General features: G+C 44.6%; 3 protein-coding genes across 4 annotated transcripts; 1 reads left to right on the top strand and 2 right to left on the bottom strand.

Moving 5' to 3' along the window:
- Positions 1-93: 93 nt before the first annotated feature.
- Positions 94-4811, bottom strand: LOC136477086 (probable inactive histone-lysine N-methyltransferase SUVR2). 2 transcript variants are annotated; one of them, XM_066475105.1, is made up of 9 exons: positions 4425-4811; positions 3699-3972; positions 3162-3600; positions 1691-2724; positions 1121-1383; positions 948-1029; positions 815-865; positions 622-715; positions 94-530 (listed from the first exon to the last, which is right to left on the bottom strand). In XM_066475105.1, the coding sequence occupies exons 2-9, from the start codon at positions 3906-3908 to the stop codon at positions 496-498; spliced, it is 2208 nt and encodes a 735-aa protein (XP_066331202.1). In that variant the 5' UTR covers positions 3909-3972; positions 4425-4811; the 3' UTR covers positions 94-495. The 2 variants fall into 2 exon arrangements, with proteins under 2 accessions (XP_066331202.1, XP_066331203.1); XM_066475106.1 differs by having other exon boundaries at positions 948-1014.
- Positions 4812-4936: 125 nt separating this feature from the next.
- Positions 4937-5686, top strand: LOC136477089 (mitochondrial import receptor subunit TOM9-2-like). The gene has a single exon (XM_066475109.1). It carries the CDS (start codon positions 5016-5018, stop codon positions 5298-5300), a length of 285 nt encoding a protein of 94 aa, XP_066331206.1. The 5' UTR covers positions 4937-5015; the 3' UTR covers positions 5301-5686.
- Positions 5687-6699: 1013 nt separating this feature from the next.
- On the bottom strand, positions 6700-9963 carry LOC136477087 (uncharacterized). Its single transcript, XM_066475107.1, has 11 exons — positions 9709-9963; positions 9433-9600; positions 9266-9340; positions 9127-9179; positions 8873-9023; positions 8533-8643; positions 7894-8020; positions 7670-7770; positions 7206-7344; positions 7072-7124; positions 6700-6950 (listed from the first exon to the last, which is right to left on the bottom strand). The coding sequence occupies exons 1-11, from the start codon at positions 9838-9840 to the stop codon at positions 6873-6875; spliced, it is 1188 nt and encodes a 395-aa protein (XP_066331204.1). The 5' UTR covers positions 9841-9963; the 3' UTR covers positions 6700-6872.
- Positions 9964-13305: the final 3342 nt, after the last annotated feature.

The following is a 13305-nucleotide window of genomic DNA, read 5'->3' as shown; positions in this document are numbered from 1 at the left end:
TGAGGAGTTTCTGGGCAGTAACCAACGGCATCAGCCCTGCTAACACGTCAGACCCTACCTCAGCACGTGTCGGTCTGGCATTGCACAGCCAAGTGGCAACAACTTGTCCACCCCCCAGGCTCCAAGGGCCTATGCTACTCAGCTTCAACAAAATCATTCAGCACAAGCATATAACCCAACATGGCATAGATGCCACGTCATGGTATGTAACTGAACTTGCTGCCCTGTAACAAGATGACATGGACATAATCAAGTATTATTAGGCGTTCTTTCTAGGCCTACTCAATCCCAGGCTAATTTAGATGCCAATATATGGCATAGGTTACTAGTTCGCGTTCGCGTTACTCAGCCTCCGGCAAGGGTCCAAAACATCCGCCCTCATTCCCATATCTACACTAATACTAGCTGAGGTGATGATGCTGCACCATCAAATACGAAACCAAATCTCCCAGCAAAAGTTGATGTGCACATCTCCAACCAAGTCCAGGCTCCCCACTACTTTAGCTTTGCAGCTGCTCTACCCATCCTCCCTGCCAAAAACAAACCATCATACATACATGATTCCACATTTATTACATCCGAATGAAATGCTTCTTTTAAGCACTGAAAATGGCAACATACTTGGATTCTTGGGATCACGGCAATATCTACTCCCGCACATGCATCGGAATGGTTTACTGGGCCCTTCCACATCATCAAAATCAATGCCATAATCCTGAAATCACAATTCCAAACATTTATCTTGTGAAATCAGCACCGTACATGTATGCTAACAGAGGGCCCAAAAACAAAACAAAAAATATATGACACTTACCCATGTTAACTCTTCAAATGCCTCCACTTTCTTGTTCGTGAAAAATGCCAGCTGTGCAACATCAATTATTAAACCATTAGCATGTAGTGCACTTGCTCTTTTCGCAAATCCATTAAGATCGCAGATCACTTACATGGTAATAATGATGATCAGGCGTCTCAACTTCAACAGGAATCTGAACTAAATTTGCATCATAGCATCTAGTCATAGCATGACTGTTACAAAAAACGTAGTGGAAAGCAGAAGGGAAATACACAAATTATGGCACAATATTTACAACAAAAAATGAGCAAGTATCCAACATACCGGTGGTTAATAAATCGTCCGACGTTCCCATAAAATGAACCATCAAGGCTAAGAGCCTCTTCATCCTTCAATACACTTGAACCCCAAGCAGCATCCAGGAGTACTTGATGCATATGCTTACCATTTCTTGCATTTTCAATTGCTCTTTCATGCAATTCAGCACTTGTTAGTACCTCTCCAACATATTCACAGACAAAGGCACCTTTTGGGAGATCCTCCACTGTGCGTACTCCCCAGCCTTTACCCTCGCGTGTAAAGAATACCTATACCATGTAATAATGCTACATAAAGGAACAGTTGTTTATGGAACTGAAGCCCGGATCGCGAGAACAAACAAGAACCATCAACTAGATAAAATTCAAGAATGGAGCAAAGACACATGGTAAATTTTTGTGTTTGGGAAGAACTAAGCAATACACATGATAAGCATATAGCAGCACATAAATGAAGGCATTTAAATGCAATGGCCATCCTTTAGAGAAGACCAGAACCAGCAAATATTGCACATTAATAAGCAGCCGAGGCCTACCATTTAGAAAGGAACATTGCATTGCAAATCTCTTAACATACCTGCAATTTGCATACTATACCACGCTGCGTCACACGGTTTCCACACTGCATGCCACATCCACATTTACTCCAGCATTCTTTAATGAATTTTCTGACAAGATGACCTTTACATGGACCAGGTGAGGCTTCATTCTTAGATCTTTCAAGAGGGCAAACTGTACAGTAGAACCTATGCTGCTCTTGTGGGAAATGATTAACTGAGGTGCATTCGTCAAGGAATGCTGACTTAAGCAGGCCCTCAGGTGTATAGGGGAACTCACCGCCTGTTACTCTTGAACAAGCACATGGAACTGATGCAGACAAACAGTTGCCAAAACAATCCGCACAACAATCTTCATCACCAATCCGAGCAATAGAGATGTTGACACAAGCATTTTGAAACACAAGATTTCTTGAAACATAATAAAAGGATGGAGGGCAGGTCTCGCTGCCAAATTCATTTACTACAGGTACTCTTACCCGCTCTTCCCCTTTGGATATATCAGTAATATCATGGGTTGTCTTTTGCTTAGAATGAGCCAACTCAGGATCCCAAGTAACAAGTGAATTTTGCAAACAATGTTCTGAGGATTCAGGCACCGATGATCCACCAGCCGCATTATCATTTATGCCCACAGCAGCCTCACAAGCGATTGGCTTCACAAAAGGAGCAACTACTTCATTATGCAAGCTGCCATCATTCCTATTAACCTCAGAATGCATGGTGCCCAACTGCACATAAGATTGGCATACCTCACTCATCAGCTTGCCAATAGAAAATTCTGGAGGTAGCACCTTGTATGAGTGAAGGCACTTCTCCTCCACCATTTTGAAAACCTCCTCCATACTAATGGTGAAATTTGAAGAATCCAAGCTGCATTTCAATGACATCTTCACCTCACCATTGGCAGAAGAAGCAACGTCAACTTCCACAAAAGATGTCTCCTTAGTATTTTGAACTGTAGACCCTACCCGATTCTTGCACACTGGGGCTGGTTGCAGGCTCCTGCCAAGACTTTGAGCTTGGTTGACTATGCTGCCTCTTGCACCAGAACCTGAAGTTTGTTTTGCAATGTTCAGTTATCATAGTTTTGCACCAAATAGAAGTTTTAGAAAATATAGGATTTTTGTGTGCTTTGGGAATTGATCAAAATGGCTCTTACACAACATGTTTATAACATTTAGAGTGTGCAATAGGAGGTCTAATGTAACTTTCAGTTTGATTTATACATACATCACATAAACACATGTATAAAATGCACAATTCTGCCGAAACTAAAAAAAAAGAATGATAAATAAAAACATGGACATAGCTGTTGTATAAAAGCAACAGTGTACAACTTGTGAGGTCCTACTGTAGCATTCAGTTTGATTTATAAATGAAGCACATAAACATATGTACAAAATGCACATTCAGCTGAAGCTAAAAGAATGACAAATACAGGCATGGACGCATCTAGTCGTTATAGAACATTGAGAAGACAAACTTTACCTGAAGATCCACCATTGAGCCGTATGGCCTCAGGACCAGCCAGAAAATCTCGATCCGTTAAAGGGTCACCAACACTGACTTCTGCTATATCAATTTGGGGTTCTGGTTTGGGTTCTTTCACGATGAGAGCATTGTCGACAGCTAAAGGATATTCATGGCCAGCAGCGTGTGGCACTACAGTCAAGGACCTAGTTTGCCGACGACTGGCTTGTGGTGAAGCAGGCAGAGCACCTTGGGTTGAAACAGCGGATTGCTGTGGTCCAGGCTCAAATGGCAGCGGCTCTGGCCTGAAATTAGCCGTGCCCATCCTGGGCCTCTTGACCAGGGGTGTTTCATTATCATCTTCACCTGTGTCATCATGACTAGCATAAACATATTGTTGTAGATCATCCCTTGTTGATCCATTTGGCTCCGAGTCCGCATGGGCTGCTTGGGCGCCCTGATACAAAGATCAATAATTTACAGCAGTATGGAGTTAATGGAGAAGAAAGGAAGGTATGAACTGTTGACAAGCGAGGTAGATAGGAGAATGATAACCTGTTGGGAGAGAGAGGTTTGTTTGTTGTCTTGCCTAGCGAAGATGGCATCTGCGAGGGCACGGTAGTGCTCATCCTCAATGGGCTCCCAGTTGTTGTCGAAGGTGGCAAGGAGTTCCTTGAGTACTGGGGTGGCCTGCTTCCTAGAGATACCGAGCTCCTTCATGGCGTCCAACGCCTTCCTGGCCCTTTCCGTGTTTTTGCCGCCCATGTTGGTGTTGATGGCAGAGATGATGAACAGGGATGATGGCGGTTGCTCCCAGTCAGACTGCAGCCTGTGGTGGGCACCATGGGCAAGAAAATGGCTAGCCACTTAACTGGGCAAAATAAACTAGTCTAGTTGCACAAAACACATGGCATTGGAATACAACTACAGTACTAGTACTAGTTGTTGTTGGCAGTAGCTGATGCAAGACGACGGCATGATTTTTTTGCCTCGAAGGAAGACACAAAACCCCCAATGCATGGACTAAATGGTGGCTTAGGTTTTCCGGGCCCAATGCGTGAACTGAATGGTGGCTTAGGTTTTCCGGGCCCAATGCGTGAACTGAATGGTAGCTTAGGGTTTCCGAGAAGCAGCCGAAAGATTAGATCGCACTCGAAATAAAAGGTGACCTGAAGCGCTAGAACAAGCCAATCGGCAGGGGATCAACCACATTCGATTCGCGCGAAGAGAAGATGAATGAATAGTGACGGAGGAGAAGAATAAGAAGGAAGAGAGGCACACCTGTACTTCAACGGACTGGGGTGGACGAGGAACGGGCGGGGGAATGGGAAGGATTATAACTGCAATCAGGAGGGGGAGGCATTCAATCCCCACTCCATCCTACAGCTGCATGCGTGATTCGCTCGCCGATCTCGCAGATTGATTGTCTCTGCCTCCTAGTCCTAGGAAGACGAAGAGGAGGAGAGGCGGAGGAGACGAGGAGGGCTGGGGTTTTCTCTCTCCCTCTGGCGTTTGCTGGGGTTTCTCTCTTCTTCCCAGGTCCCCAAACCAACAAGCGTCAAGGGGGCGAGTGATGAAAGGGGATGGCGAGGCGACGACGAGGAGAAAAGGTGCGTCGATCCCCCTCCCCCGCATCGAGGCTGGGGTCGCCATCACATCGTGATTTGGGCCGGCCCATTAACCATCCGTCCTCCTGAACTGGGCTAAAAGGCCCAATAAAGCTCAACCCAGCCACGAAAGCCCATATCCGATGGGGTCGTTGGGTCGCAAGCATACAATACAAGTAGGAATCCCAGCCCGAGCCCCCGACGCCGAGTTCCTTCATTCCGTGCCACCCACTAAACCCTAGGTCTCTCTCTAGGACTAGGAAGGATGCCGCCGTCTTCGGCTCTCAGCAAGCGCGGCGGAGGCGACGGCGGGGACGGCATCCTGGCCGCCATCTCGCGGTCGCAGGTGGCGGCGCACGGGCGCGAGGCGGCGACCATGGCGAAGAAGCTGCTGCGGAGCACGGGGAAGGCGGCGTGGATCGCGGGGACGACCTTCCTGGTGCTCGTGGTGCCGCTCATCATCGAGATGGACCGGGAGCAGCAGCTCAACGACCTCGAGCTGCAGCAGCAGACGCTCCTCGGCGGGCCGCCGTCGCCGGCAGCCAAGTAGATAGATCCTCCGTGGATCGACCCTTTTGTTCCTCTCTCTGTCCCTCCCTCCCTCTCTCTAGGTGTTTGCTACAATCAAGTTCATGATTCAAGTTGAGAGAAGTTTCAGAGGGAGGGAGCGAGGGAGGGAGTTATCGAGTCGACCTGTTGTCGGTCGGTCGTAATTAAAGAAGAGAGAACCTGTTTGGTTCATGTTCGTTCTCGATGCAACACTAGTTTAGTTCCCTTTCCATTGATTGAAACGGATTGGTGAGATAAGTTGTGCTCGGTCGCTGCTGCTGCTGCCACGCAATGCGATCCTCCGCCTGTGTTTGCACGCTGCGGCTTGCTCTTGTTATACCTGCCTGTGTTAGCGATTTTAATGAATAAATCTGCTTCTTGCTGTTATTCGGTCTGGATCTGGATGATGAAGCAAGCAAAGCAATTTGCGTTGGGTGTACATTTGTTATTGATATGTATGTCATGTCCAATTGTGCTCCTAGGTGCCCTATGCGAAGCTCCTCGACGGCATTGCTTTTTTTGGCCTCACGACTTAGGGAAGCTGCGTTTCTGCTTTCTGAGTTCTGATTGATGAAGCTGGCATGCCATCCTGCAGAATTGATTCCTTTTTCATTCAAAAGCTCTTCTTTGGATGATGAAATGAAATGCTCACTGTTGCATCAAAATTAGTGTATTCAGCGACACGGAATTGAATCAGACACGGAATTGAATCAGCCTTGGTATTGAAATTGCCCACGATTCAAACTTTGTTATTTGGATGACTATTACATTGGCTTTTGGAATCCTATTCTGAATATTGCTTGGTATTGGGGGTCAAATTCCAATTCTGAATTCTTAACCATCCAAACAGCTGCATTTAGAGTTTGCCAATACCAATTCTAAATTCAGATGCTAAATATTTATCTACAATTCTACATCCAAACACGGTTTAAGGCATTTTCACCAACCTTGCCCCACAGTTGCTTCTTGCTGCATCAACAATTCAACGTATGAGCATGTTTACAGACTACAAATCTTTTATAATGTCCTCTCCATCCACTCAAGCATGAAATAATCTATAGACTACAAATCTTTTATAATGTCCCATCCATCCACAAACAATCGTCGGACCTGTTCGTTTCGGCTTATTCGCTCGTATCTGGCTTATAATCCACGGCTTGAACAATGTTTTTCTCTCACACCAAACTAGTCAGCAGTACTTTCAGCCATGGCTTATAAGCCAATTCAGCCAAAACGAACAAGCTGAAGGGTTGGTGAAAATGCCAGCAAGGTTCAAATATTCACATCTATCATATCTAGTTACTTCAAATCAGTCATAAGTGAAAATAATCATTGAGGACTTGCAAAAAAAACGGGGGGGGGGGGGGGGGGGGGGGGGGGGGGGGGGGGGGTTTACTCACATTGTACCGGTTTCAGTCACCAAACATATGAGCATATATTGTGTTATAGATCAAATCAGGGCTTTGCCACAAATGTACCAATACACATATCTTCCTACAATGATAATAACTTCGCAAACAGTAGTTAGTCTTCATCTGCAGTAGTCTCTCTCTGTGGCCACCCTGAATTTTGATCAATAGCCCACCAGACGTTGGTCTGTGCGACGAGGAAGGCTGCTCCGAGCCCCCAAACCTCTGCAACCGCAGCCAGCCTGCAAATTTTGCGTATACAGCAACCACGGAATGCTATGTGTGATTTATTGCCACATTTTCTTTCTTCAAATATTTTCATCTACTAGATAGAAACACTAAAAAAAAATTGAAGTGCCTTACCACTTGCGATGCAAAAGGCAGCATCCTCTCTGGTGGCATGCCAGTGCACAAACCTATCCCCCCAAAATAAGACGATCAGTCCATGTGATAGACTTCAAAACTGTCAAAGCAGTTAGCAATTGCAACCATCTCACCATATAGAACTGCTCCAATGAATGCATCTCCTGCACCAGTTGTATCGATGAGCTCATCGGGTGGTATAACTTCGGCTGTGCCTAGCAGTAACCTGCCACTTATGGACCCTACTTCATCTGCACTTATTCTCAAATTAGCCTGAAAAACAAGGACAGCAGCAGAAACAAATTCGTTACGTAACTTACTATTCAAAATTGTTCAAAATAATCAGTCGTGAATTTAAAACAGACAGCTGCTTTGCCTCCAGGCAATGTGTTAGTCTACAAACAAAAATTTCTATGCGTGTGCTGCCACTTATTTCAGATTAACATTTTGTTATAAACCAAACAACTTCAGCTTTGCAGTGTTTTAGGCTTTCTTTATATATATTAGTGTACTGCAGCTCCGACCCTGTATTCAAGGCTTTAATAAGATGATAAAGGAATAGACCTATGGGAAAGGATGACCATCCCATGTATCATACCTTGGAAGTAATGCAATTTGGTGTCGTAGAACTCTCATCAACTTTCTTCTCTAGAGATTCCAACAGTACCTCTATGTCTATTTTGTCTGCCTCAGAAGCATCTGCAAGGTATGCAGGGAGAAACAGCACTGAACCCATTGCCGGTAGAATGCATAATGGCAGGTAGCCTTGTATTATCGTAAATGCTTGGCTAACACTGACATGCAAAGATAGAGTAAACATACCTATTGTGCTTCTTTCAAGCATTAAGCAACCTTTCTCCCCTAGAGTTACAATAACAAATTTGATCTTCGGTAATCTTGAAAGCATGGAAACCAAACCAACTGGTGTTGATGAGGCTCCTGTCCAGGCCTACAAAATTACATTAGGTGGAAAGAATAAAACCCACAAGATACCAACAAATTAAACCTGCTTAACACATGCCATCAGTTCAAAACATCAGCACGATGGAAATTTGGTTCTCAATCAACAATTGTGGTAATCCAATTGCATATAACCACGCAAAGCTTAACCTACGATGTAACTGCTCCTCTAAGTTAATGACAAAGCCTTACATAGTACATACCAATATAGAATATACTCAAGACGGTGCAAGTTACATAACAAACAGATAGACTAGAGACTACTGTAAAGCAGAGATCAAGCAGGTTTGCATTCCGAATAAATTATACTGGGCCTAATGTCACGGAAAGAAGTAAATAAAGAGAGTAAATTATTGCCTAAGCCAGGGTAAATTTAAGCATCTCCATTTATAATATGGAGAATTTGGTCAAGAATAACAAATTGCTATAAAACTTGACAACAGCCATTGGAAGTGTATTGCGTAGAATTTAGTAGTTATGCTCTTTTGTAATAGAACAAACCTGAGGAAACTTTGCAGAACATACAACATAGGATGCAAAATTAAGAAGCTCATCCAATCCCTCCCTCTTTTTTTCGGCATCGATTAAAATAGGGATTTTTCTTTGACTTGCCTGCACTGGATTGTCCCATAAACAAAGATCAGTCTCAGTAGCAGTGCAGCACAGAGAAAAGGAGAAAATAACCAGATTCTTTTTGTATGACACAATACTGCGGAAGTCACAGATGTGAAAGTGGACAGAACTATAACTAAGCTATTTGGAGCCGCATCTGAAATGGCTATAACAACTGTAGGGATTTATTTGCTGTAGAATGAGATGATGTGGCAGGAAAAAATATTACCTCTTCTGCAACGATTAAAGCAGTCTCATGCAACCGCACATCAAAATAGACCATGTCTGCACCATCTAAAGCGGCAGACAAGTTTTCCTTTGTGAGCTCCTCTGGCAACAGCGGGGGATAACCAGGAGTGTGTATACACGTACGAGTTTTCCTGAGAGGCGAAAGGGGAGTACCCTGGGTAAGCAGTTAAAAAAAAAAGAATATGCATCAGCTATTGAAGAAAAACGCCACTGAGTTTGTCCTTCAGAACTCACGTTTGGTTATCAACAATAATGTAGGTGAAGGGAGAATTCCCATCCTCAGCAACCTGGAAAAAGGAAGCGTCGCATTCTTATAGTAGTATTGAGTGCCGGTAACTCTGTAAGCAATTCTGCATAGTGACATGATGCATACGAGCATGTAGGATGTGTCGATGCCGTCATCTTGCAGCTCCTTGAGGATGTTTCTTCCTTGAGCATCGTTAGATACCTGGATTGGAAGCAAGGCCGTTGACCGACTTAGCTGTTGAGAGGAAAGAGATCTAGTACTATATAGGGAAGGAAGAAGAGTACACTAGTGACCTTGGAAATGATCCTGGGGCGGAGGCCGAGGCGTGCAGCTGCAGTGAGGGCGTTGCCCGTGTTGCCCCCTCCCTGCACCTTGAGGGCGAGGCTGCGGATCTTGTCGTCGGGGTTGGGGAAGGAGGCGACCGTGGCCAGATAGTCTACGGACGCGGCGCCGCAGCCCAGCTGCAGACAACAAAATTGACGGCGGGGAGGTGAGCAGTGAACGGATAAGCAAGGAAGGAGGAGGAGAATCGAATCAGAACTTGTGAAAGGAAGGGATGGAGCACGTACCACGATGGGATTGGGGCTGTCCGCGGTGGAGGCAGAGGCCATGGCGATGGCGACTGGCGGGCGGTGATGGGGAAGAGGACGAGTGTGGAGAGGAGGAGCTGGCAGCTGCAGTGGCAACAAGAAAGCCACCATTTTTGGCTGTTTTCTGTTGCTGCTGACTTGTTGTCGTCGTCGTTTGTTGATTGAATTAATCTTACCAGCAGGAATACAAAAATCGAGAGAGGGTGGAATCGGTGGATGCAGGGGTGGGTGGATGGGTTGCGGTTGGTGATGATGGAATTCGATTTCGATAGATAGATGAGTCGATGACGATGCAACGGCCATGGTATCTCGATCGTCAGTCGTGTTTTTTTCTTTTTCTTTTCTTTTTCGTTTTCTTTTTTTTTTTTACTCCTCTCTTCGCATAGGCTTAGCTACCACACTACAGTACCTTCTCGTCATCTCCATGGATCCAACAGCACCTCCGGGAGGGTGGTGCCAGACCTAATGATTGAGGCCCAGCCCGGCACTGGACTCAGTTGGGCCGGCCCCACACTACAGTAAGCACAAGGCGATTCTCGAGCTGTCGTTGAGCTGGCCGGCCCCTGCTCCTCCGGCGTCATTCCGACGTCGCACAAGAGGTGGGCTACTGTGTAGATTAATTAATACGTGGCATCTACTTGTATGTTTATCAGTTATGATATAGTATTTTTCTCTCATAATAAAACAACATCAATCAACTTATAAGCCACAAAAACAATCAAGCGAAGTCTTCTCCTCCTTCGAGACAATCTCGGATGACATCTGCTTTAGCATGTTTGGTGTTGTTGCTTCTGCTTTGGAGGTTATCAGCTGTTCGGCTGGGATTATTCCCTCGTAAACGATCGTAAATTTTTAGTCGGAACAGTATTTTTCTCTCACACCAAACCAGCCAGCAGTACTTCTTCACGATCCAGCAACAAACAAGCCCAGCCAAACGAACAGGCTTATCTACTTTTGATTCATTTTCTCGTCGGATGGGTCAAAGATGGCTGCACTTCTTGAGGCGTCAGATTCTATTATCATCGGTGATGTAAGGCTTGTTCGTTCAACGTTGTGCATGTCGAGTTTGATATGTTGTTTGTTGTGTCGTTCAAGAACTATGAAGTTTCTTCGTCGAGAAGGGTGTCAGCTTCAAGCTTCAAACTCGACGTGTTCCTCTGCTTCTCCGTGCAACGGTGGTCCGTCGTGTGGTTCATCATCCGATTGCCAACGACGAAGACAACCGGTAGATCTTGCAAGGACTTGAATACATTTTCTGCTTTTCTCAAGGGTGTCTCTGTAAGGAAGCCAATATAATTAGTCTATCATATCTATCTATATCTATACCTTAATAATAAAGAGGCAAAATCCCTTGCCATAAATTTTTTTCGTCCAACTTTAATCTCTAGATTCTGTTTTTTTTTTTGTCTGGTGTATCCGTATATTTTTTTTCTCTTTTTTATCTTTTTCTTCTCTCCCGTATTCACGTTGGGCACGTCCGCCTCTCTTCGTGCGAGAAATCCGACCCGCTCGTAGGCACGCGCAAGCGAACGCCCCCGCCCATTGCATGCGCGCTGCGAAGAAGCAAGCAGCCCCGTGTGTGCCTCACTCCAATTGTCCTTATTAGCTTGATGACATCATGCTTATATCACGTCTAAATAAGTCCATTTCTTTTAAAAAATAAATCAAGATAAATCATCTAAATATAGATATAAATAAAGGCATCCTTAGCCGTCTATCCTAAGATCTATGGCCACGATTAAAAGAATCCGTAACCCTTCGAGGTGGACCGCACCCTCATCCCCCCGCTAGTCCACGGCTCGTGGACTGAGTGCGTAGCATAGTGCTTGCCCATTTATGAATCTAGCCCCTACCTTTATTCTATAGGCACATTCTAAGTTATTCTCTGAGTCTAGTAGAACTAGCCAGCTACCTCTGCTATCTACAGTGAACTACAAATAGACCCTCACCAGATTAAAAATACATCAAAATAATGTTCTAAGTATTTCGTTTTCACAAAAAGTACTACTAATTTCATAATTACTTTAGATGACAATACAAATCAGTTTTTAGTAAAAAAATATTTCCAAAAAAATTTAATGTTTGATCTTTGTGAGCAGATTGCAGATATGCTGTGCTTCAGGCAACAACAATGCTTTAGTGTATCTTTTCGCTTGCACATATACATCATTTTTAATTAAAAACCCAAAAAAATACAAGTACCAAATAATTAAAATTCAAATATTTTGGTGCATGACTAAATTAGTTTGTTTATATTTTTTTACCAGTTTTCTAATATCTTTCTCTCTTGATAACGTTTCCACATATTGATTTATTTGATTTATAAAAAATGAATAACCACACAAGCTTGAATTATTTGTTCTCTAATTACGAAGGAATTGTTCAGCGGCTAGACAATATGTATAGTTTTCGTAATTTGAGTGGACAGACTCGCCTCTCTTCTCCGTGCATCTCCACCAACCAAACATGCAATCCGAGGGTGGTGAGTCTTAAAATTTATTTGATTCACTTAAGGTTGGATTAAGCTCAATTAATCAATTTGATAAACATAGATAGTGATGTCCGAGAATCATACAATAAACTATATGTCGGTGCAGAAAGTGACCAACAAGTAAATATTTGTAGTTTTACCGTACGTTGTGATCGGAGGTGGCCTAACACTCAATAACACAGAGTTTATACTGTTTCAAGCAACGTGCCCTACGTCTAGTTTGAGTCGGTCGGTGACTTTATTCCTGAGCCCAGGTGCTCGAAGTTTGCAGTGGGGTTACAAACGAGAAGGAGAAAGATGGGGAGTACAAGAGGTCCGGTCGAAAGGGCCGAGAGCGATAGGACCGCTATGAGCTAAGTGTTCAAGCGTGTGCTTGAGGTTCGAACCTGCCGGTTCTGTGGTTGTGAACTAGTGAACTTGATCGGTCTAATGAATCTGGAATCACTTGAATGTTGGGAGAGAGCGTATCCCCTTTTATAGATGAAAGAGATGGCGGCTTTATAAGTGAGAGAGAGAGTACGTATGCTTCTAAGTCTTGTTGCCCACACCAGCGGGTACAGGATGATGGTAGACGCCCACAACACTGTTGGATGTCGGATGCACGTGGGAGATTGCGTCGTTTTGTTCGGGTATGGCAGATGTCGGTACCTGGTATACTGTTGATGCCTAGAGGCATGTGAGGAGTTTCACCATGTTCACTCAGTACGATAAATGCTGGCGCCCACAACACTGTCGATGCCCAGAGGCATGTGAGGGAACCTTATCGTATGGGAGTTAATGGCGTCCACAATACTGTAGGAAAAATGTCGGCGCCTACAATACTATTTGTGTCAGGGAGGTTGCAGAGTACTGTTTTCTGCAGGTGTACAGAGTACGGTCCCTGGTATCATGGTTTGACTTGTGCGTCTTGCCTTACTTTCTCCGTTTGTTCCCTGGTCCTTTCCGAGCGGGCGTCCCGATAGGTTGGTCCCAGTCGGCTCTGATTGTGCCAGTCGGAGAAGAGCAGTGAGCAGAGTTTTTGCGTACCCCAGTCAGAGACATAGGGTCAGAGTCGGAAGTAGTGCTTTGGCCAGGCCTTCCGGTCC

This window comes from Miscanthus floridulus, chromosome 8 (assembly GCF_019320115.1).
Source record: "Miscanthus floridulus cultivar M001 chromosome 8, ASM1932011v1, whole genome shotgun sequence".
NCBI classification, from domain to species: Eukaryota; Viridiplantae; Streptophyta; class Magnoliopsida; order Poales; family Poaceae; genus Miscanthus; species Miscanthus floridulus.
Note: the sequence above shows the minus strand (reverse complement) of the source record. Positions and strands in the feature narration are given on the sequence as shown.